Source organism: Neopelma chrysocephalum, unplaced genomic scaffold (genome assembly GCF_003984885.1).
Source record: "Neopelma chrysocephalum unplaced genomic scaffold, ASM398488v2 Primary Assembly neopelma1_117, whole genome shotgun sequence".
Lineage (NCBI taxonomy): Eukaryota > Metazoa > Chordata > Aves > Passeriformes > Pipridae > Neopelma > Neopelma chrysocephalum.
In genome coordinates, this window is record NW_020897779.1 from 1,163,807 (window position 1) to 1,188,297 (window position 24,491).

Sequence of the window (24,491 nt, forward strand, 5' to 3'; positions counted from 1 at the left end):
CCCTACGAGCCCGGCCCGGCCCGCCCCGCCCCGCGCGCTCCGGGGGCCGCGGGGATGCTCCCGGTGGGGGAGGTACGGCCGCACCCTCATCCTGGCCCCGCTACGGTGTCCGCCGGCGGGGTGAGGGCCCGGATCCGCCTCTCCTGCCGCCCGGGGCGGCCGGGCCGGGGCTGTGGGTGCCCTGACACCTTGTGTCTCAGATGCGGCCGCGCCCCGGTGAAGGGCTGGCCTGGGCTGGGTGGGCGCGGGGCCCTGACCCGCAGGTGCCCGGCCGGGGTCAGCCTGCGGTGACCGGGACGGGATGTGCCAGCAGCGCTCCTGTGCTTGGGTCCGTGGCCTCCGCCTCGGGCGTCCGCTACCAGGGGAGCCGTTCAGGGTGCCTTTCCCAGCGGAAGAGGGCTGGGAGTGAATGCCTGAAACGGGGCATACTGCAGGGGTGGAGGTGGGGTAGTCTGTGTCAGTGCACACCTGAACTCTGCAGAGAGATGGTAAAACTCTGAACAAGGTGAAATTTTCTCTGAATATGTTCTCATCCTTTCAGGAGTCTCCGAAGTCTACCAAAAGCACCACAAAGCCTGGCAGCAGCAGTAGCGGGAAGGATGGTGGGGCAGAGAATTCAGAAGAGGTAAGGCTTTCACAGCTGCATGTACAGCTCATCTTTGGGGAGGAATGAAATCTTTCATTCTGTCTACTTCAAGCTGTTCTTCCAGATAACACGTCACCGAGATCTTAAGAAATCAGAGAAGGTGGTAGTTAGTTCCCCTTGAAAGTTGGCCCAAAGGGAACAATGACTATGGAAGAGACATATGAGTCTCATACCCTACAGACCTGGAAAAAGAGATTTGGCATGAAGCTGAGGGCGAGCGCTGCTCGCAGAGGTGGGCAGGGCATGGCAGAGTTGGCTGCAGAAACAGACAAGCCACGGTTATCAAGGAGGAGGAAGCCTGACAGATGGGAGCAGCTGCCGTGCTCCTGTCGGAGCAAAGCGCAATAAACTGTTGTCACTTCGTGTCGGAGTGGGAGAGTACTGAGAAGCAATAGAAAAGGAACTGTTCTTCTGAGGCATTTTCTGGAGGAGTGAGATTAGGAAGTTATGGATAGGAACACTTGAAAGGATAAGTTGCTACAGATTAAATGATTCTCCTTTGGTATAACAGCCATGTTGCTGAGCACAGCATTCCTCACAAGAAGGCACAGTCTGTATTCCTAGATGCGCAGAGTCTCTTTCACTCTCAGTTTTGATGTTGCCAAGCTAAATGTGTTAGAATGGCCTTAGCGGAATATGATGTTATGATAAGGTGGGCTTAGAATTAATAGAAATTTGTGTATGCTGGAACTTTTCTGGTAGTCTTGAGTTTGTCTGGCACTTAGTGCAGTTGTGGAGTTTAAGGACTGGCTCAGAAAAGTGTTGTATGCATGTCCAAGGAAGCATGTGTATATGTGTGGTTTGTTTTTTTTTTTTAATACTGCAGTTTGGCAAACAAGCTGTGCCACTTCTATATCTGTAGAAGCCTGTGTGCTCAAGTCTTGTCTGGAACATGTTGCGTTTGTAATTTGGAGGACTGGGCATAGGAGGCATGTAAGGCTAATGAAGACTAGGAAGAAATGTGTGGTTTGGTGGCGTGGTTGTAGTCAAAATAATGTCATTTTAGAGTCTCCTTCAAAGCATAGATCTGTGTTGCAGAGCCTCACTCCTAGCCACTCAGTTTCAGGGTCTAAGCCGTGCTCGTACCTAACTTGCCGTGTGGCCAGCAAGGAATCAGAATGTGACTTTGTTTGCCTTGGAGCAGGTAGCAAAATTCTGTAGATCCTTCATCCTGGCCTTTGCCTCTGCCCGTTTTATTTTGCGTATATAGCTGAAAACGGCTTTCTGGGAGAGATTCCTGAAGACTCCAAGGAATTGAAAGAACTCCTGCATTGGCATCATGAGGTCAGACTTACCTTTTATTTATTTGGCACTCTTTGCTGCATTCACAGCTCTGGAAAGAGGAAGGAAAGCCTGGGTCTTGCAATGCAAGGGTAATGGATAGCCATGAAAGCAGAGCACTCTGATATGCCCGTCCAAATCAGCAGTGGACTGTGGCACTGCTCTCCTGGTTACAAGTGTTGCAGTAAGAAGAGAAGAATGTCACAGGCTACAAGCTTTCTTCTGTGACCTGAAATGGCATGTAATGTCTGCCTGGGTGCAGAAGAAACTTAGAAGTGATGCATCTAACCTCCCCTCCCATAAAACATACCCAGCCACTTCCTCATACTCCAGACATAATCCAGCCCTTCTTTAAGATGGAAAGCTGGGTTTCCTTTGATCATAAGAACAGAGAGCAGAGCAGAAAGGAGACACCTCTGCAGTGTGCAGGCCCACAGGTCTCTTCTCCCTTTCCCTGTTGGTTCTGCAGTGAAGTTTGTTCTCTCTTGGTGCTTTCCTGTCTGTCTCTGGACTGCTCTGCTGCAGAATGGAAGAGCGCTCTTTGCTTGATATGAAGAAATGTATACCACTTTGAATGCGATTTTCTTGCTCTTCAGGAAGCACAGAAAGGTATTTTGACTTTCACATTGGGGGACTGTGAGGAATTAGGTAACGTGCTGGGAGTAAGACTCTTTCCTTATGTCAGAAGCAGGAGGTGGTTTGACTTGTGAAATTCTGGGAGTGATATTGTCTAGTGGGGTCGATGGGCTGAGCCCAGCCTGGATACCTCTGCTGCCATTGGGAGAGTTTCATGCCCTATGAATTCATCCATGGAGTTACGTTTGATTGGTTGCCTTTTCTAGGGTGAAAATTGTGTGCACCAAAGGGATTTTTCCTTTTTCTTCGTACCTCAATAGGTGCTTAATGGGTTTGCAGTGGGGGAGCGGCATTTGGTCAGCTCTCTTCCTGTATGTGCTTTCCTTTCTCACACCATGGAGCAGGGGAGGACTCAACCTTAATTTATCCTGGTACCAGAAAGTTGTGACTTGTTTTGGAGGCAAGTTGTCTGGCTGGTGGAATGAGTAAAGCTTGCTGAAGAGCAGCTCTGTTTTGACAGATCTGAGCAAATACAGTGGACGAGGAGCTCCTATGGGGATCTCTGTGGAGGGAGACAAAGAGGGTAGGAGTCAGTCCTTAAACCCCTAAGCACAGTGCTTTGTTCTCTGCAGCGAAGGAGCTTTTAGTGGAGCTGATCTGGAAGGGCAGATACGTTCAAAAGCAGACGCATCTCCACAAGGGAAGGCAAGTGTTTGAGTTCCCTTTTAAGTACAGGGTTAGATGCTCATCTTGGGGTGAAGCTATCTGATGTGAAGAGCCAGCAGAGCTTTGCCAGGCCCTGGCTTTGGCGGGGGCAATTTGCTTAGGGAGAGATAAGGAGTAAAACAGTGGAGTAAAACACGAGAGCAAGGAGTGGGAAATGAAAGGTTTGTTTAGTTCATTCCCTCTGGAACATGATGAATATATGAATGCAGAGAATTTCTGCATAGCTATTTAAAGAGAAAAAAGAAATAATGTCAGAGACCAAGGTAGCATTGGATGAGAGGGTGAGAAAGAGTTACTCCTCCTGGCCAGAAAGACTGGGAGAGGCAGCTGGGTGGGGAAGAGAGTTAATGACCTGGAAGTGGGAGCAGGGATTAGCAGCAGCAGCAGTAAAGAGAGGAGTTGCTCTGCAGCCTCAAGGGCAGCTTGGAGTCTCGCTGATGAGATTTGCAGCTCTGGGAGAGGGTGCTCCTTTTCACTGATCTGCTGTATTTTCGTGTTTTGCAGATATCTCCACGGGGCTTGTTACTGCAGTACCTGGAGTTCATTATTCAGAGACAGGCGTTACAGTGTGTTGATGTTACTTCTGAGGCAGAGAGCCTGATTTTAATAGGGAAGCTGTGTAACAGCAGACAAAGAGAGCAGGTACTGACTTGAGGGATGGGAAGGAAAGAGTCATCACAGGAGGAGGAGCTGAGAGCAGATCTGGGCTGGGAAGCTTAGCAAGCAGGGGATGCTCAAGGGACCAGTGAGGCAGAAGGGCTTTCCGAGTGGCTATGCACCCAGCTGCAGTAGGAGTGCCTGCAGAGGTGAGGTCATGCATGGGTGGGGGAGCAGAGGAGAAGCTTACACAGCTCAGGTGGCTGGCGGAAGAGGATGTCTGTCCCTGGGAGCCTGGGGTGAAGAGCAAGCTTAGGGCCTGGGGCTCACTGACTTGTGCAGACAAGTTCCTAGCAAGGAGGAGAGATGGTAGGAATCAGTGGGGAGGAAGTGCTATGGAGCCAGGGAACCTATGCTTGGGGGAGTTGGGGCTGGCCTGTCCTGTTGGCACAAGTAGCTGTTCCACCACAGTGGGAAAGGTAGGGCTGCCACACCACACTTGGGTGAACAACTTTATGCTGTTCTCTGGTCACTTCAGTATGTGCAGTGTAACAGCCGCTGCAAAACAGTGTCTCCCAGGCTGTCAGCTTTGCCGTGGTGGTGTGAGCCCTGCCTGTCAGGAGGGGCTGAGCCTGATCAGGTAGATGTGCACCTGCAGCCATGTCAACTGGTGTTGGTGTCGGGGAAACAGTCTGTGAGGTTGATACCTGTGCACAAAGAGAAAAGCTTTCAGGTTCAGCAGCCTGCTGTGTTTTCAGGGATGGAAACTTCAAAGAAGAAAGTGTTAGGAAAATTAAAATAAGCTGCTTCTGATTCATGTGGCCAAGGTAGGAGGTGTTGAAGGCAGCAGGACAGCAAGCTTGCCACAGGAAGCACCTCCTGAAAGCAGGTATTCAACTTGATACCAGGAAGTCCATATAGAAGCAATCCATCCTAAACCCTCTGAGCATTGCAGCATAGGAGTATATTTGACCTCCCCAATCATTAGGTTTTTTCTAGCAATCTTGGTTGTGTGACTTTTGCGCATGTATGACTGTTTCTTAAATAATTAGCAGGTAAACCTGAAGCTGTGTTTTGTCTCTCTTCATGCAAGCTGTTGAAGACTGTAGACTACTGAAGACTAGCGACAAGGACTTTTCTAGCCCCATGATCTAGCCTGTTCACATGCAGTGCACATGCCATGCTCAGAACATTCGCCTGTGGCATTTCTGGGTGGGTGAGGAGTGCACAGGCACGTCTTGTCAGCTAGGAGGGCCCATGTGTCTTGCTTCCTTCAGTGTTACCTATGAGGCCACCAATGCATCTTCTGTTTCTCTCTGTATGATCTTTTCTCTGTGATGGCTCAGCATTCGGGTTTTACCCTTCTTCCCTGTGGAAGGAGAGTGATGTAGAGTAGAGGTCTAGCCTTCCCAAAGGCATCTGGACAACATCTGAGTGGCTCACCAAATATTCAGAGTGAGGAATGAACTTCTCAATCTTGGAAGCTTGCTAGCAATGTAATTGAGGAGAGAACACTGTTTAGGATAAGTTACCTCCAGTTTGTAGTCTAGGCCTGCTTTGTTTGGCAGCCTCTGCTGTTTTCATCACAAAGCAAGAGCTCATCTCACTCCCTCCTCTCATCATGGGACAATGCTGCTCCATGAAAGGAATCAGATCAAATGTAAACTGAAGAGAGTTCAAATCTTGTTGTCTCCCCACACTTTGGCTTGGAGCAGAGCTTGAAACAGAATCACTCAAGATTTCCTTCAAACAGAGCCAGACCAGAACAAAAATATTTCTGATTTCTCTTTAAAAAGTAATGGCTTGGCAAAACAATTGGTGTTTTGTGTTGGGTGCTGTTTTCCACAGGGAGTCTTTGCACTTGCTCTACAGATCCAAATCTGTAGAGCAGTGTCTCCTTGTAGACAGCTTGTTCCTGCCTTGCTGCCTTCCCACATGCTGCAGGTGCAGTAACTCTTGCTCTTGCACTGTAGTGCTGTGCTGCACCTCTTTGGAAACCAGTTCAGGGAACAGACTGTGCAGAGTAAGCTGCAGCTCAGCTGCTCCTCACAGGAAGAGACTGGCCGTACCTCATCTGGAGAATGGTGAGCTCTGGTGAGCTCCTGCGCTGCTGATGCACTCCCTCAAAGTACTGCTGGTCAGTGTTCTGGGGAGGTGTGCGTATGTACCGCTGTGCTCCATGTGGCTGTTGGGAGTTTATGGAGGAAGAAGGGAGTGATGTCCAAAGATGTCACCCACCTCTGTTCCCCATCCATTGTGCTATCCCTGTTGTATCCTAAACAGGTTCATTCTGCAGATCCTTGGCTTCATGTACCAGCAGTGCAGCAGGCTAGGTGCTGTCTCCAGCTGAATCCTCTGCTGTAGGCATGCTGACAAGATGTTGCCCTCTCATCTGTTAAGTTTTCCACAGGTTGGGTCAGTGTGAAATGAAAGGGTCAGTTATGACCCAAGTGGGACTTGAACCAGCAGAGCTTCAGCAAGGTCAGAATAGAGCTGAACTGAGCAAACACCAGCTTCAGTTTCTGGTCATGTGTTAAAAATGAGAAAGTGCCTCTGTAAGTGCAGTTTAGAAAGCGTGAAGTGGGAAAGTGCAGGCAAAGAATTTGTGTGGCTAAAAAGGGTGATGTGATAAAAGCACATCTACAGAAGTTCAGACAGCAGTGAGGTGGAGACAGCTTGAGAGGATGGAGCAGCCAGGGTCGGTTGGGAGAGCTCACGACCTGCCACCTAAGGTTGTGTATGTATGTATGTATGTACAGTCCACGTGGTTCGTAGACTCGGTGCTCCTGGTCTATGGATGCGACAATGATTTTAGTGGTCTTCACTGTTGCCTTTCCAGGGCTGTTGTGTCTGCTTTGTACTACACACTGCTTTGCTTTTCCCCAGTTTTTTTTTTTTGCTACTTTTCTGCACAAGGACAAAGAAGCAAATTGCTAGTTTTCTATACTTGCTTGCTGTAAATTGTACAGAGTGATGTAATTGGAGACAGCAGCACACTGAGATTTCTGTTTGGACCACAGGAAGTTTTTATTTCTGCTTTTTTCTTCTGTCAACAAACTTCTGTAACCTGTTGAAAGATGTGACTTTGCTTTCCATATCCATAGCACTTGCTGTGCCAAGAGGCTATAGTGTCTTTGTGGTGCCTCACAGATATGAGTAAAACTGTTGTCTACTTTGCAGGTCTGCTGCAGATGCAACCAACAGACCTAGAGCTGGCAGAAACGGGTGAGGTGCATTTAATTGCAAGTGCAACAGTGAAAAACCTGCCCAGTTTCTTCAGTCTAAGAAGATGCTGATGGTGTCTAATTGCTTTTGAGGTCTGTAGGTAAAAGGCTTCTGAGTTGTTTTACTCTTTTGTCTCTCATCAGGCTCAGCAGCCTCAGCAGCAGCCACAGCAACCACAGCAGCAGCCAACATCAAATAAGCGGCCCAGTAACAGTGCTCCCCCACCAACCCAGCTGAATAAAATCAAGTACTCAGGGGGACCCCAGATTGTGAAGAAGGAGCGCCGGCACAGCTCCTCTCGCTTCAATCTGAGCAAAAACCGGGAACTGCAAAAACTCCCAGCCCTTAAAGGTAAAGAAGCTGTGGGGTGGGAGTGACCTGCATGATAAGCTGTGCCTTCTCCAGGCAGAGTGTGGTGGTGTACGGGCTCTTTCCAAAGCAACCCTGACGGTGTCTGGCTAGTCTTGCGGGCAGTGCAGCAGGGATATTCTGGGAAAAGTGCTTGGCTTGTCAGCAGGTAGAGAGATGATAGATGGCCTAAAAAAATCAGAGGATTCTCAATACAAACTTCAGTACTTACCTTCCCATTTGAACTGTTTAAACCCTTGTGATTTTATGTACTGAGGACTGCTTCAGATTCTTCAGCAGATTATGCAGGAAAGGATGAAGTGCAGAGACCTTGATGCAGACTGCCCTTGATTCCTACAGCCACCTGTTCCTGTTGGAGGACTGGGCCTCTTCCTCCTGTTTCCATTGCAAATTGTAGCAGTGCTATTGAAGCTCTCCACATTAGGGCAATTACTTGGTATTGACACTTAGTGTACATAATGTTGCAATTAAATATGATTTAAGTGTGGACAAGAAGAAAGTGTTTTCAGCAGTCACTCAGCCAGACCCATTGCTGATGTGGCTCACAGACGCAGGCAGCCCTTTTAGGAAAGGCAGCTGCCTTGCAGCTCAGTAGCATTCTGCAAGCAAGAGGTAAGTTTGTGTCATTGGCCAAGGCAGTGCATAGTTTCCAGTCGTATGGAATAAAAAAAGAGACTCTGTCAATATAGAACCCCTACCACCTTGGCCCCTCTCTTCTGCACTACTCTCTGGGCGGAAGGTTAGGCTACAGTGTGCACTGTCCAGCTCCCTTTGTGTCTGTGCGGTTCAGGGCACGGGTGTTACTGGTCTATGATGGGAGCTAGTTGAGTTTCTTTTCCAGGCTACCCTGCACAGGGAAGAGATCAGTGCTTATCAGATTAGAAACTGCTACTGTGTTTGAAATCCCCTCATGGGATAGTTGCTTCAGAGGCCTTGCAGTTCCTCTGCCTCTGTTGTCCCATGTCCATAGCAGGAGGAACGCTGCCTCTCCATCTTCCCCACCCATGAGTTCAAAGAGGATGTGACAGGGGAGGGGGAAACCACAGGGAGCAAACCGCATTGATATCTGGGGAAACCAGGAAGATGTTCTGCCTATCTTCAAGGACAGATGTCCCTGCTTTCTCTGACAGATGCTCCTCCACACGAACGAGAAGAGCTTTTCATCCAGAAGCTGCGGCAGTGTTGTGTGCTTTTTGACTTCATCTCTGACCCTCTCAGCGACTTGAAGTTCAAGGAGGTGAAGAGAGCAGGCCTCAATGAGATGGTGGAATACATCACACACAACCGTGATGTCGTCACTGAGGCTATCTATCCTGAAGCTGTTATCATGGTAGGGCATGGGACCAGTATGTGCTTGCGTGCCAAAGAAATAGACTGTTCAGAAGTGTGCGGAGGAGGAGGGGATAGGGATTTATCAGAGAGGAATGTGACCCCAGTGCTACCTATTCCTTATTATCTGCCCACCTCCAGAAAGAGAAGTGGGAGCAGGGGGGATGTCGTGGTGACAGTGCCTGCTGTAGGGAGAGGTGGAAGCTCTTGTCTTGGGCATAGACTGCACTTGTGGAGTTTCTATGCAGACTATTACCCTACAGCCTGCAGGAAGGGATTGGTTTGTGGGTACAGCTGTGGCAAATCACAATATGTTGCTCTGCAGTGAAGGATTTGCTATGTGGAGGACCATCATGAGGTGTGGGGATGTCATTCATGCACCTTTTCACTCACCTTAGTTTTCAGTGAACCTCTTCCGGACACTCCCACCATCATCCAATCCCACAGGAGCAGAGTTTGACCCTGAGGAAGATGAGCCTACATTAGAGGCTGCCTGGCCACACCTTCAGGTGAGGAGGAGGGGGAAATATAGATCTGGTGAATTTATCTCCAGGAAGTCAAGAGTCCATGTAGGACTGGAGCCTGCCAGTCCTGCCACTGGCTGCTTCACCAGCCTGCAAGGGTTCCTGGGGAAGGACCAGGCCTGCCACCCAGGGGTCAGAGGTGGCTCTTAGGCAGTACAGACAGCAAGGATGTCTTGGGAACTGGCTGAAGGCTGTGTGCAACATTCACCTGCAGATGCCTGTAGTCCCACGTGGCCCTCAGGTAGGCTGGGAGTGAACACTTTGCTAGGAGTGAGGGAGTTGTGCTGTATTGCCTATGTAAGAAGCAGTTCCCAGCAGTGTTACTGTCCCTTACGAAGACTTGAGAGCCTGCATCCTCTGAGCTTCAGCAGCATTGGAAACAGCACCCCTGTCTGCTTCAGTGCTCCTCACCTTGCCCAGCTACCTGGGAGGTACATGGAAGAGGAGAGCTGCTTGGTGCCAAAGCAAAGCCTGTGCTGGTACCTGCTAATGTACCTCCTGTAGGCTGGATGTAATTCAGTTGCATTTACTGTGAGCAAATGTTTGACAAGAAAAGATAGGGAGCTGGAGGGTGAGGAAGAGGGGAAGGGAGCCAAAGACCTTTTCATTAGGCTGTGTTCCCTGGGAAACAGACTTTTAAGACAAACTAGGTTATGAAAGCAACGGTGAATATGGTTTAGCAGAGCTCAGCAATGGAAGTCAGGAGGTAAGCCCAGGCACTTGCACAGGGACGTGTTGTCAAGCAGACAAAGGCAGACGATGAGCCAGGTACTGCAGAACGAAGCAGAAAATACAGAGAAGAAATAAGGTGCAGTTCTGCAGCAGTGGTTAATCGCTTCTCACTGCTGCAGTTGACGTAGGGACGTGAGCGTCGATAGAAATAGCGTGTCCTCATCATGTGCAATGGATGCTAGGAAGCTTTTGTTTCTCAGAATTGAGCCAGCAGCAGCCAGCATGGATTTGTGGCAACTGAGTGCTGAGCTTGTTGGTCATCACCTCAGTTTTTTCTGTGCTGGTGTCCTTTGCAGCTGGGCCCTGCCTTTGGATGCATGGCCCTATAATTCCTTCAACTCCAGAGTCAGACCTTTGGAATGCATCACTGTTGTTTGGCCTAGTGGCCCCTCAGAAGCACTAGGCAGGGTCAGCCCTGGAATGGACTCATCCCTCTAAGAGGACAGCGAGATCAGAAGTTCAGCACTGACAGCCTTCTTAAAGCAAGCTGCTCTTTGTTGTCCAAGTGGGACACAGCATGCAGCTCACATGGCTTAGTGGGGCCAAGCCAACCTGGAGTCAGTCCCCAGGAGGCAGAGGACACGGCATGTTTTCCTGGAGTCTGTTTCATTTCTCTGCTTTTCTGTTCTTCCTTGGCATGTTTCAAGGACTTCCAATGAAGCCTCAGCCTTTGTCATCTCTGAAGGTTTCTGTTCTCTGTAGAGATGTGTGCTGAAGATGTGAGAAGAGTTTCCCAGGCCTAGTGTCTTAATCTGAGTAGGTGGATGTTGTCTATGGGGGGACCTGAAGTGATGAGATCTCATGATTGGGCAGTTATGTGCCACCAGACCCCTGCCCATTAGAGCAAGGGCAGCTGAGTTGATCCCATTGAGTGGGGAAACACTGGGTTTTGTGCTCCTGTTCAGGCTTTCCAGCCTTTCCCTGAATCCTTAAGGAGAAGGAAAACATTTAAAATCTGAAGTAAACACTGGTGAGAGGACAGAGGGATTTCTAAATGATCTGTCCTTCTCCCTCCATAGCTGGTGTATGAGTTCTTCCTCCGGTTCCTGGAATCGCCTGACTTCCAACCAAATGTAGCCAAGAAATACATTGACCAGAAGTTTGTACTGTCTGTAAGTAATCATTTCCCTTGCCACTGTGCACCACCTTTATGAAGGACATGCAGCAGATTTGGGTCAAGGTTTTACATAAACAGTCCAGCTTTGACAGCAGTGCTTGACAATGTGACTTTTCTTTATTCCTTTGTCTTGGATGAGCAGACAGAGTTTTCTGTGCTGGGCAAAACTGTGTGCAAGCTGTAGTCACTGGAACTCATAACTTGTTGTACAGGTGGAGAGGGGTGCAGGAGCCTTGCCGGCGAAATCTGGGGATGTGCAGCTTTGTAGAAAGTGCAGGCCATCACTGTGTTCCTGAAGATGAAAGAAGTGATGATGGTTCCAGCTTGTGACTAGGAGGCTGCATGTTTCAGGGAAATGACCACTGTGCTCAGGGTGCTGAGGGCATCACCCAGCCGAAAGTGCCACTTTTGCCAAGTGTCAGCAGTGCCTAGTATTGCTGATAGCTTTGCTCAGACAGGCAGTATGCAGACACTGACTGAATTTCTCTCCCCGCAGCTTCTGGATCTCTTTGACAGTGAAGACCCCAGAGAACGAGACTTCCTAAAAACTATTCTGCACAGGATCTACGGGAAGTTCTTGGGTCTGCGAGCATATGTGAGGAGGCAGATCAATAATATATTTTACAGGTGAGGTGTTTCTTAGTACCACTTAGAGTCCCTGTCTCCAGTGTTTTTCCTTCCTTTTGTTTATCAGACTATATCCAGCATTTGGCAATGACCTCTCATCCTTCTCTTTAGGTTCATCTATGAAACAGAGCACCACAATGGGATTGCAGAGCTACTGGAGATCCTAGGAAGGTAAGGCCACTTTTGGAAATCCCAGAGGGCCCACAGCAAGTGAGACTCAGTGAGACATTAGCCCAGTGTGCTATGTGAGCTGGCAGTGCCTTCCTTCAGCAGTGCTTGCAGGAGGCTCCTCTTCCAGAGAATCTCAGTCTGATGGAGCACACAGTGAAAGTACTCTCCAGCCTGCTGATAAGTGCAGTGGTAGCCTTCTCCTCCCCAGATTTTTCTCCTGTTCATTTGAGTTTGAGTCCAGTCACACTTGCTTCAGCAGGCAGTAAAAGAGAATTTCCCCTGAGAAGCCTTAGCAGTGGGCAGCTTTCACCATGGCTTAACTGCCCTTCTGTTTGCAGCCCTCTTGTGCCACCATCCTCCTGTTCTGTAAAGCACAAGGCTCAAGCACTGATCTGCCTCTGTGCTGGCCTTCCCCAGAGGTTCTGCCTAAGTGTGTGTGGGCTCAGCCTGGCACAGGAAGGAGCAGAGCCCAGGCCCCATCAGAGGCGTTTCCCTGTGGTGCCTGCCAAGGACACAGTCTCGCTGAGCATGGTGTGCAGGCTGGGCCACAGTGACCACACTTTTGGTGGGTGCTTTCTCAAGGGACTAATGAGAGCTAGGGCAAGTCTTTGAGGTGAGGGATACTGTATTTCTTCTGGGTAAGGATGCTAACAAGACTCTTGTTTCTTCTCAGCATAATCAATGGGTTTGCTTTGCCTCTGAAGGAAGAGCACAAGATGTTCCTCATCAGAGTCTTGTTACCACTGCACAAAGTGAAGTCTCTCAGTGTCTACCATCCACAGGTGAGAAGTGCTTCAAGTTCCCAGGGCAAATTCAGATTGGGATTATTGCAAGAGCTTACAGCTATTATAAGATACATATATATATATATATATATAAGCTTATAAGCTCATTGTTTATAGCTATTCACCAGGCCAGATTGCTGCATTGTACAAAGTTCTTGCTGTGATATGTTTTGGGCTCTCCACTAATCCCTTACTGCAGTGGTTGTCCCATCCTTGTGGTGTCTGGGCCTGTGCCATTGGCTGATAGGCATTGGCATTTCCTGCTGACTTAATGCTGTGGCCTGCTTTGTCTTTCTGTGCTGGAAGCTTGTGAAATACTTGGGCTGCTGGAACCAGAGAGGTAAAATTCCCAGCTGTGCATGTGGTGTGTCAGCTGTTAGTCACTGCTGAGAAATGTGGAGAAATCGGTGTGCTGGTCTGCTAGACTGGTATTATGAACAATTTCTTCAAACATAATAGAAGGATATAGAAGATCAGCACTTGGGCTAGGAAGTCAAGAAGTATGGGTACTAAGTAGTGATGTCTGTTCTCCCAGCCCTGTTTTTATGGGGCAGGGCTTTGTGACAGTCAGGTTTGTTCCTCCCAGTGTGTCCAGCTGTGCTTGCATCTGAATCTATTGGCTGTGGATCTATTGGCTCTAGGTGGCTCAAGTTTTATCCTATATGTTGCATGAATATCTGGAGCTTGGGCCCTTCCTGCTTGAGCTTAAAGCCTTTGCTTATCATAAGAAAACTGGATTTGTTTAGAGCTGCAACAGAATGTCCATGGTGTTACTTCCAGCCTGGGGGGGATGGTGGCACTTTAATCTCAGGTACACTTGAGGAAGCTCTAATCTTGCCATGTTTTTTCCTACAGTTGGCGTACTGTGTTGTACAGTTCTTGGAGAAAGACAGCAGTTTGACAGAGCCAGTGAGTAATCTTGCTTAACTTCTGTGTGACAGTCAAGCCCCAAAAAGCTTCACAGCTTCCTTAGAGTACCCTTTTCTTAACCCTTGCTGTAAAGAGGCTGGGAGTCAGTGAGTGGTATTGTTTAGTGGGTTTGCCTGGTTCCCTGTGGGCAGAAGGGGCTGTACTGCTCATGTTCAAGCCTTTAGCATTCTCTCCTGAAAGCTTCATGAAGGTGGGCTATTTGATGTCTTTGATGCTTATAGTGCTTCAGATCTTGGTGTAGCAGAAGGAACACTATACCAAGCTGTTCTTTCAGAGCTCTCAGCTAGTGACAGATGCTGCAGAGACAAAACACATGACCATCTGATGGAACCAGTGTGAGCTTGTGGGGGCTGTGAAATATTGGAGACCCCTCCAGACTGTTGGAGTTGGTTTCAAAACTGTGGAGATGAGGTTAGGAACCTGGGACACAAAGATCTGCTTAGGCAAGCCACTGTTCCTTCATGAAAGTATTCTCCTTCCAGCTTTAGCATCAGTTTGCTACCTTCATAGTGTTAAGTCACCTTGTAGACACATTTGCCTTCAGGATATAGGGCTGGGAAACAGCAGGTTCTAAAATGTGTGAGCAGTGGAGACCTCCCATATTCTAGTTACTGGCTGCACAGACCTGCAGTGCTAACCAGGCTATATGCCAGCTTGGCAGAGGGTGCAAGAAGGAGACAAGTGTTTCTCCACCCACTTCAGGCCAGGAAATGTCTTCTACAGAGCTGAGCTTCACAGACTCAAAACAGCAGATGGGCAAAGAACATGTGCTTGTGTCACTGTAGCAGGGAGCACCAGAAAGTGTGAGCGTTTTAATGAGTAGTGCTGGCTGAGGTCGTTCTGTTCTCTGGCTTAAATGTGTGCGTTCATGGTGAGCCTGACTGTGCTTGATAGAAGTTGGTCAGCTGTTGTCAGCTTCCTGGCTCCACAGCTCTGACACCAGCAGTGCTGAAGCAGACCTCCTAGCTTTTCCTTTAAACGTGGGTCCTCCATTTCCTGTGTTCCCAAAAGCCTGCTCTGAAACAAACTGTGTAAAGTAGCTTCCTGATCATGATGAGTACTTCCTGTGGCTGACATCCAGTCCAACAGTCTCCTGCCAATGCACCTCTTAGGTTGAGGGAAAAGAGAGAAATGGAAATCTGTCAATATTTCCAGGATTCATTTTGCAGCTTATTCAAATAGTAAAGCTCCATAGCTCATCACTGGTTCCTGAATAACGGGTTAGTGGCCATTGGCTTGCAGACCCAGGTCTGGTTTGGTGCTTGTGGAAAGCAGTGGGATGACCCAATTTCATTACCTTAGTGAGTGTTGCATTGTGTCTCAACCAGACATACCAAGGCTAAATTGCCACAGGTTGTGTCCTGTTAAAGCATCCTGCTTGTGAAGGTTTTGAATAGACCCCTGAGATGACTGGGGTTGAAGTCTGGAAGAATTACAGGGCTTGTGCATGAGCAAGGGTCTGAATGCACTAGGAGATGTTACCAGCAGTGCTGAAAGGAGGCCAGATTACTCACTGGGTCCACACTCACCTCAAGTCGGCCTCCCAGAAGCTTGCTCAGCAAGGCTTAACATGGTAGCTCTTGTGTTAACAGCAGTCTGCAAGACTGCCAGGTGAGCAAGGCCTCAGATGTGCTCAGTAATAGCAAAGACGGAATCGACACGCCTCAGACCGCCTTAGCGGTAGGAGAAGTTACTTCTGAGTCACTGAAGGTAACTCTTGCCTGAATGGCAGACATGACTAATGACAAACACTGAACATAACAAACTGCTGGCTTCTCAAGCCTTGTGTTGGCAGAAACATAATGCTTAGGTGTCTCTAATCTCGCTGTTGCATTGTCCCCTACTGTTCCTCTGCTGCTGTGAACTTCTTCTCAAGTGCTGGCTTTGGGATCAGGTAGCTGAAGCACACAGGTTTGAAAGAGCAACTAACTCCTACTGCCAGCTGCGTGTGACTCTAGTGTCCACAGAGTTAGCATTTTTTCTTCCTACAGAGTCAAGGTCTGCAGGATTTTGGATCCTGCCTTTGACAGTGTCTAGAAGCAGATGGGTAGGACAGGAAGCGGTATTAAAAATAAATAAAATCTAGCCCTGCTCTAGTATTTTCTTCTCGTATCTTGTAAGCAATAGTTTACTTAGCCAGAAGTATTGTCATATTGCATTGTCATATTTAATTAAAACCATTAGTTGTAAACTCCACAAACTTGACTGCTACATTCTTGAGTCTTTCTGGACTTTGAGTCTCCACAAAGTTTTGCAAGAATGAGTTCCATAATCTGGTTACTTTTGTGTGAAGTAGAACTTCCTTTCCTTGTCCCAAGCCCATCCATTGCATTATTTATTCGTTGCTCCCCAGTGTTCAAGGTCTGCGGTGTTTTGAATAATGACTCTTCAGAGACCTTCTCTGTAGCATTTCCCGTTTGGTCTCCCATGGTTACTCTGCACTGTCGGCCAGCTGCTGCCCAGTCCAGTTTCAGCCTTCTGTGTTAAGCTGTGTTTGGGGAAAGAAAGTGGTTATAAGTTTTGTGCTTGTAGTACGGAATTGTAGCAGCCTAGGCAGAGCTGTTGTCATGAATGTCACTGGGCAGAGTTTGGGCTTTTGTCTTCTTTCTTCCCCGGTAACCCACCCTGACTTTCTGAGAAAATCTGTTCTGTTACTTCCTGCCCTCTGCTGTTGTGACCGGATCCTTAAAAATTTATTTTGCAGCTGGTGTTAACTTTCATCCTCTAATGCTGTCTCTGTACCCTCCCCACTCAGGTGATTGTGGGCTTGCTGAAGTTCTGGCCGAAAACTCACAGTCCCAAGGAGGTGATGTTTTTAAATGAACTGGAGGAGATCCTGGACGTGATTGAGCCATCTGAGTTTGTGAAAGTTATGGAACCCTTGTTCAGGCAGTTGGCCAAGTGTGTCTCCAGCCCGCACTTCCAGGTGGGTTGCAGCACAGGGAGGGAATAGAGCACTGACATGTAAGCCACTTGGCATGTGAGGGTGACACCACAGCTTTTGGTATTGTGTTTGTGGATCAGTGGCACGTGGAGGTGTGACCAGGGTGAGTATTGGGGTGATGTGGTGAGAATCCTCACCACAACGACAGAGCAAGCTCATCCAAAGAGAAAACAAAGCATATCAGTGGAGCCCCTCCTGCTGCTCTGTGCTGTTCAGCACTGTGTATTGCAGCAGGCTGGAGCTGGAGCACAGGTGCTCTGCCACCTCCTGTTTTGGCTAGCAAAGACAGGAGATCCATCCAGTGTCCCCCTGTTGCAGTAAACCAAGCATTCTGCAGTATTGGAGGGATGCCAGCCAAAGAGACTATGCAGAGAAGGTACTTAGTTTTCTTCTGGCATAGGTGGTAAAGCATGAGGTATACTAAAAAAGTGCTGGAGTCTCCTTCTTCCTTGTTCTCACTGAAGGGAAGCTGAAACAATCTCTGTGGATAGTAGTGTTAGGGTTTAAAATGTACAGGGTGGTAGGACCTGCTAGTAGCTCCTAGCAGGTGTATTTGGCTCAGTGTTTTAGATTGCCATGAAGAGTGCCCAGGAAGAAGATAGCTTGCTTGTTGACCCTGGTATAGGTGGGGTGTTAAAGAAATAGTGACATAGGCATCTCCCAAATGAATGTGACTGCATAGTAAGGCAGACTGGCTTCAATCTGTCTTTTGGTATAGGGAGGTCCAAAGTCATGTGTTTACAACCCAACAATAAAATCAGTCTAGGTCACGTGTATGTAAAAGATAATTTCCTGTAAAGGAGTAGGGGAGCATGATGGAAATCAGCTGGACATGGATTACTGGTGTAGTGATGGGAACCAAAGGATTAATGTGACCTTTGGGCATGGAGGGAGCTACCAAAGGGAACTAAGGAAATTGAATAAAGTCAGGTAAAGGCTGCAGGAGAGACATCCTGTACTTGATAGCAGCCATCATCTGCCGCCAAACTCTTTGAAAAACAAGACTGAAAAGCCTGGAGAAGTTGCAAACACGTTACAGCCTAGGAAAATTTACCCCAAAGGTGTCCCATACAGTCAGGCTGAACAGTCTCTATGTCTGCAGCTTGTCTGAGAGCAAAATTAGGAACTGAATTCTTAGTAAGTCTGAACACTTTGGTGGGAGTGAGTTTTCTCTGAGTGGGTTGTCTGTTAATCTAGCAGACAAAAGCTTATCTAGTGTTTGGAAAACCAAACACTAGATAAGTGAACACAAGGTGAGTTTCCCTTCGTTTACTCGTGTAGAACAAAATGTTAAGGGCATATAGTTAGTTCTCCATCTGAAATATAAAACTGAGTCTGGATGTCTCTCTTCCTAGGTTTTTTAAGGCATTCTCTAGCGCTAAATGCAAAAATTAGCTTGCATTGCCCAGATTTGTGGTAAATATGAAGAATTGTGGTTGAGTCCGTCACTGTGTGGAAACTTGTTAAACTTGTTTGTCTTGTTAGGGCAGGATGGCTGCCCCAAGATTTTCCATATTTTTACCCTTACTAAATCAGGGGGTTGAATTGTGGGACTAGTGACTGAAGCATGCTTCAAAGCCCTGAGAGACTCTGTTGTGGGAAAAGCCAGGAAGGAGTGGAACTTTACAGAAGACAGTTTGAAGAAATGGAGGAGGTTTGGTGCTAGTCTGAACTGGGACCTGGAGCAGATGACATTACTGTCCTCAAGTGTTGTGTAAAGGGTGTTGGGGTCATCAGTATATCGACAGTAGGCTTGTCTATTCAAGAACATTATGTTTTTCCCAGGAAAGTGAGAAGTGTCTGACAGAGTCTCAGGGAAAGAAGGCTGGGAAGCAGGGATGAATGGCCTTTTAGAAGTCTATGAAGGTCAGCCCTGCTGCCTGTGCTGTGGGGAAGCATGTGGGCTCCTCGACTGGGGGATGGCTTCCCTGTGCACCACAGGTGTTACTGGAAGGAGCCTTTCCAAGGATGGCTTTCTCTCCTACTGCAGGTGGCAGAGCGAGCGCTGTACTATTGGAACAACGAATATATCATGAGCCTGATCAGCGATAATGCAGCCAAAATTCTCCCGATCATGTTTCCAGCGCTCTACAAGAACTCCAAGAGTCACTGGAACAAGTAGGTCTTCCCACATGCCCTGGCACTTGCTGTGCATGCCAGATTGCTTGACCCACTGGCAATCTTGGGGCATGCTGCTGCAGTGCAATGTTGCATGGCACTCGGTGGCACCAGGTGCTGAGCAGGGAGGTTGTTACTAATATCAGCATGGAAAAGTGCCACAGCAGAGCACAGAGGCCTGCTTCTGCAAGGGTTGAGGCACCTGCAATTACCAGCCTTGGGGGCCATCAAGTCGTAGCTTTTGATACCTGCTTGTCAGTAATGTTGCCGGTCTCTCCGAGGTGTGCTGTAGGTTTTCCCACTGACTTCTGTCTACTTTTTTGCTAATGTCCAGCCTATATGTTCTCCATGAGCAGAGACCTTGGCTAATGCAGTGCCTGACTCCTTGAGTACAAGAAGAACAGAGGAAGCAGAACTAACTGGGCAGCTTTGTCCATGTCAAATATTGCCCCCTGTGTCTGATTCCTAGATACTACTCTGTTTTATGGTTCTTTTATCAACTTCTTTTCTACTGACTTCTCCTTCACTTGATTCCTTACCTGGTTAATTCAAGTTTAGTTAATTTAATCTAACACACTTCCTTTTAATGAATCAGCTAAAAATACTTGGTCCACAGCTGAGATCCTAAAGTCTTTCAGCAAAAACCACAAGAAGGCCAAAAAAAAAAGCCATCTTCCTCTATTCTAGAGAGTGGAAAAAAGCAAAATAATTAATTTTGAGGAGGCTAGGCAAGTCCAGAGCTCAGTAGTATACTGTGGTAGCAATGACAAAGTTGTGAGGTAGAGCTTGTTTGCAGAGAGCTCCCCACTAATCTGCTCTCCATTCTATCAGAAAGCATGGACTGGAGCCACCAGTCAAGGGTGCTCTAAAGTCTGGAATAGGCACAGATGTGCAGACGACCACACGCAAACACCCAGAGACACCAACAGGCACACACATGTGCAGACAGGCACATACATGCACACATACGTGTGATGTGTGCACATGTCCATGCAGACAGATGTGCTCAGACACTCTCTCATTCAGTGTTACTGCCCCTCCTGATCAAAGTTCAGCAAAGGACTTTATGTTCTTGTCTGAAACCCTTCACCAGTTCTGTGTCCTTGCAGCAGTCAAGCTTCATGATTCTGCTGTTTCTGTCTTTTCTTCTTGTCTGCTTCCCAGTGGTATGGCAGAAGTAGTCCTGAAAGTGTTTTCCTCTTATTTCTCCTTGTCTTTGTTTTAGCAATAGCTAAAACAGGGCAGGTTGAGTATGTCAGATGCCTGTCTTCCTTCCCATAGTTCATCTCTTTGCTTGGACAGCTTGCTTAAGTCCAGTATGGCTACATCTCTCTTCCTTATTCCATTTGTAGAGCTGGTGGAGACACAGAGCTCAATCTTCTGAGTCTCATCTTTTGCCTCTGGGTCAGGTCTTTCAGAGACAGCTTCAACACTTGTTTTTATTCCCCAGGAGAGTCTTTGTCCTGTAGGGAGCTCACACACAGTGCAACCCATCCATAAATTGCTGGCACAAAGTCGACTTTTCTTCTGTGGCATTCTTTGTGCTAGTTCCCATCTCTACAGGGCTGCTGCCTGTCTGTGTTTTGGGCGGCTCAGTGACAAGCTCATGACCAAATACTGGGCAGCCCAAAAAAGTAATTTTGTATATATGAGGTGAACTGTGTGAGGCACTAAAGCCCCCTTGAGAACAGCCCTGAACAGGCTCCTAGCATCCTTTCTTTCCCACTTTTAACTACAAGAAATGAACACAGGAATGCATATTTTTGCACTCATTACTCTGACCACGGTAGAGCAGACCTGCCCCAATGGTCTTCTCTTTCTTCTCCATCTCTTTCTCCCTATAGTGTAGTTTCTGCTCTGTTTGTGGAAGGGGTTTTCCTGTGGTAGGAGCTGGAACTGCATAAAAATCTTTTGTCACACAGATATAGAATGAGTTGCTGCTGCTGTTACCTCTTGTCTGTGCTGCTGGTGCTAACTCAGGTCTCAGAACCTACCCACCATGACTTGTTCTTCTTTCCTCGTTTCTTTGCAGAACAATCCATGGGCTGATCTACAATGCACTGAAGCTCTTCATGGAGATGAACCAAAAGCTTTTTGATGACTGCACGCAGCAATACAAGGCAGAGAAGCAGAAGTGAGTAACAGGTTTTTGCCAAGTTACTTGAGCTCATCCTGAAGTCTCCTTGGGGTACAGTAACAGATGGTAGATGCCAGTTGGCAGAGGGGAAATGGAAAGGTGCTACAAGTAATTTTGTAAAAAAGGTAGGATTCCTCAGCAGTAACTATGAGTACAGATGAGAAGAGATAAAATGTGTGTCCTGATAGAAATTCTTTCAGTCCTGGTGAACTAGGTTGCTTAGAAAAGAGTGACAGAGTCATAAGGAAATAGATTGCAATGTAGAAGATACTCAGCTTTGCAGAGATGCTTATGCTCTGCCATGGAAATATTTACCAGCTCATAAATGTTGTAGTGATACCAGTGGAATCCTACTGGTTTAAAAAACTCTAAAGAGTTTTGCTGCAGTGGGCATAATGCATCTTTCATACCAGAGGATGCTTTCAATTTTCCAGTGATAAAGATGGAATAATTCCTGCAATTTCAAAGAGCAGATGGTGGAGATAAAATCTGAGCTCAGCAAGTACCTGTGCCATGGTGCTGTAAAGAGGAAAGAACTTCACTTTTTCTGCTTCCTTCTGCTGGTTTTGGTGCTTGTATAGCTTGCCTTGGTGAGCTGAGTCAGTCCAGTAAGCTAGAAGGAAACTTTGTTGATTTTTTTTTTTCTCAAGGGTCTTTTTCTGACTTAGTGACAGAAAATAGTGTTTCTCATTCCCAAATGAGCCAAAGATGGTGGTGGGCTAGTCCTTGCTGGGAGTGGGGAGCTCTGGGGTACATTTCATTGTTTTGTGGAAGAGTAGTAAATAATGAAGTTAATTTTTGAATCAGAGCTTTGGATGGGTAACCCACTTATGGAGAAATTAAGGTTTTGTTAACATCTAAAATGGGAGCAAGCAAGATTTCTTTTTTTCCCATTTTAGGGCATTTGTGAAGCCCACAAATATCTGCATATATATTTTTCAGTCAGTGACAGCACATTTCCTACAAGATCTACCTGATGTTTCCATTAGAAGCTTTTTCTCCCTGTTTAGCATCTACTCATACTGACCTGCTGAGAGTGACTGTTCTCTGCCTTGGTGTGTGGCTGATGGAGGATTGCTCTGGAAAAGCTCAACAAGCAGCTCAGAGCTGTTCAATGAATGGATAGGTAGAGCTGCACTGTTTTCTGCTCATGTTAAGATGATTCTTTTTTTTTTGGTCTAGTATGCCTCTGTGCCTAATTAGGCTTCAGAAAACCTTGTGTTGGATTTTTATCAAGGATATACCTTTTGCAGTTCTGGATAACCAAAACTGGTAAAACATCAATTGAAAGTTTGGTGTGCAGGATGTGAAAATATCTTTCAGCAGCATAATTTGAGATTATACTGTGGTGAACATGATACAATTCCTCAGCTAAGTTGGATTTCCCTGCCACAGGGACCCAGATAAGGAGGCCTTTCTGGGTGAGAACAAGAAGGCTCAACTCTGTGTTAATGTTGTGATGTTATTACAGAGTAAAAAAACTTCCTTAGCATGGATAGATAGGGCACTAAAGAGACTTCTAGCTGGGATGAAAGCCGGATAGTTAAAATCAGAAATAAAGCTGAGATTTTAGTGCAGATGTTTAAAATGTAGAAGAGAATAAGGGGTGGTGGATGCTCACCTCTGTTTGCTGGGAACATTCACTGCCCTGGGATTTATAAGTGGCCCTGCTGGCTTAAAATGTGTGCCAAAGTCTGTACCAAGGTCAAGAGCTGTGCCTGGGGGGTTTAGGCAGCTCTCTGGTGTGTTATGGCTAGAGACAGAGGTAACAGTGGGCAGTGGAACTCCAGCTCTATTGGAAATGTCATTTTGTCCCTCTGCATCTGTGGGACACCAGGAAAATGTGTCTTTGAAATCCAGACTAGTGTCATTGCTTTACCCCAGAAACCAGACACTCTGGTCCACTCCTGCAGCACAAAGCCAGGGAAAAAGTACCTGTGCAGCCCACTGTTGCCACCATGTGCTCTGAGGTGAGTGAGGAGTGTGCCTGCCTACCTTCTGCTAGTTGCAATGTGTCCTCTCTTCTGGCCTCATGTCACCTGTAGGTAGAATTAGGGGTCTCTGAAGGACAGGGCAGCTCTTCTCCTTGCCTGCATTTTTCTGCTGTCTCTTGCTTTTGTCATCCAGTGAGTGAAAGCTGCATTTTCCCCAGGAGTTTACACCTGATCTCTCTCTCTCTCTCTCTCTGCAGGGGAAGGTTCAGGATGAAGGAACGAGAAGAAATGTGGCAGAAAATAGAGGAACTGGCCCGGCTGAACCCTCAGGTGGGTGACAACTGGGCAATCACCAACCACAAAAAGTTTAAGGGAAAGTGCCGGATTCTTCACCTGGGATGGGGCAACCAGAGATGTAGGTACAGACTGGGGAATGAAATGCTGGAAAGCGGTGCCATGGAAAGGGACCTGGGGGTCCTGGTTGACAGTAAGTTGAACATGAGTTAGCGATGCCCTGGCAGCCAAGAGGGCCAACCATGTCCCGGGGGCATCAGGCAAAGCATCTCCAGCTGGTCGAGTGAGGTGATTGTCCCGCTCTGCTCTGCACTGGGGCGGCCTCACCTTGAATATTGTGTGCAGTTTTGGTCACTGCAATATAAGAAAGATATTAAGCTATTAGAGAGTGTCTAAAGGAGGGCAACGAAGATGGTGAAGGGCCTTGAGTAGGAGCTGTATGAGGAGCAGCTGAGGTCACTTGGTCTGTTCAACCTGGAGAAGAGGGGACTGAGGGGAGACCTCATTGCAGTTAAAACTTCCTCATGAAGGGAAGAAGAGGGGTAGATACTGATCTCTTCTCTGTGATGACTGGTGACAGAACCTGAAGGAATGACCTGAAGCTGTGTCAGGGAAGGTTTAGGTTAGATATTAGAAAAAGGTGTTTCACCCAGAGGGTGGTTGGGTGCTGGAACAGGCTCCCCAGGGAAGTGGTCACAGCACCAAGCCTGACAGAGTTCAAGAAGCATTTGGATGATGCTCTCAGGCACATGATGTGACTCTTGGGGATGGTCCTGTCAGGGCCAGGAGTTGGACTCAATGATCCTTGTGGGTCCCTTCCAATTCAGCATAATCTGTGACTCTGTGACAACAGAACCTAGGATGAATGAGACAAGAATGTGCTGGAGGTCTTAACCTGCTTCCTCAGCCCATGAGAGCAGGCTTTAGCACCCGATCCCAGTCCTGTGCACACTGCTGCAGCAGTGGTCTGTCCCTCCCAAAACCCAGTGTCTTGGGAATGTTGACAGTGTTTTATCAGCCTGGCCTTCTGTAGCACTGACCTCTAAGTAATGCACATACATGTTTATGGGCCATGCTCTCAGCTGCAGCTGTGCATGCAGCGTGCTGTGACTCAGACGGCATTGGTAGGAATGGGTAGGAGAGGATGCTCCTTTCCTGTCTGTGTACCTACTACTACCTTTGTGGGAGCCAGAGAGGGCGGCTAGAAGTGTGCCATGCCGTGTTAGGATGCTGAGGGAGAAGGCATGGTGTTGTATGGAGTGCTGACTCTCCAGTTATCTGTGTTGTCTGCAGTACCCCATGTATTATGCACCTCTACCCTTGCCTTCTGTGTGCTGTATGGAAACAGAGACCCCGACTGCAGAGGATATACAGCTACTGAAGAAAACAGTGGAGACGGAGGCTGTGCAGGTGCGTAGGTGACTAGAGT

General features: G+C 47.6%; 1 protein-coding gene across 2 annotated transcripts in view; it reads left to right on the forward strand.

Annotated features, from left to right (window-relative positions):
• The window catches only part of PPP2R5D (protein phosphatase 2 regulatory subunit B'delta), a 27,682-nt gene continuing 3,191 nt past the window's right edge, over positions 1-24,491 (forward strand). Inside the window, exons 1-15 of one of the 2 annotated variants that reach the window (XM_027697016.1) lie at positions 1-72; positions 542-625; positions 7,195-7,402; positions 8,551-8,750; positions 9,148-9,258; positions 11,025-11,117; positions 11,619-11,749; positions 11,861-11,920; positions 12,594-12,702; positions 13,561-13,614; positions 16,391-16,561; positions 18,570-18,697; positions 20,730-20,831; positions 23,026-23,098; positions 24,356-24,472. In XM_027697016.1, the coding sequence (XP_027552817.1) occupies positions 55-72; positions 542-625; positions 7,195-7,402; positions 8,551-8,750; positions 9,148-9,258; positions 11,025-11,117; positions 11,619-11,749; positions 11,861-11,920; positions 12,594-12,702; positions 13,561-13,614; positions 16,391-16,561; positions 18,570-18,697; positions 20,730-20,831; positions 23,026-23,098; positions 24,356-24,472 (1,659 nt within the window). In that variant the 5' untranslated portion in view covers positions 1-54. Of the gene's footprint in view, positions 73-273; positions 329-541; positions 626-7,194; positions 7,403-8,550; positions 8,751-9,147; positions 9,259-11,024; positions 11,118-11,618; positions 11,750-11,860; positions 11,921-12,593; positions 12,703-13,560; positions 13,615-16,390; positions 16,562-18,569; positions 18,698-20,729; positions 20,832-23,025; positions 23,099-24,355; positions 24,473-24,491 lie in introns of those variants that run through there. The other variant, XM_027697015.1, reaches the window with a different exon arrangement.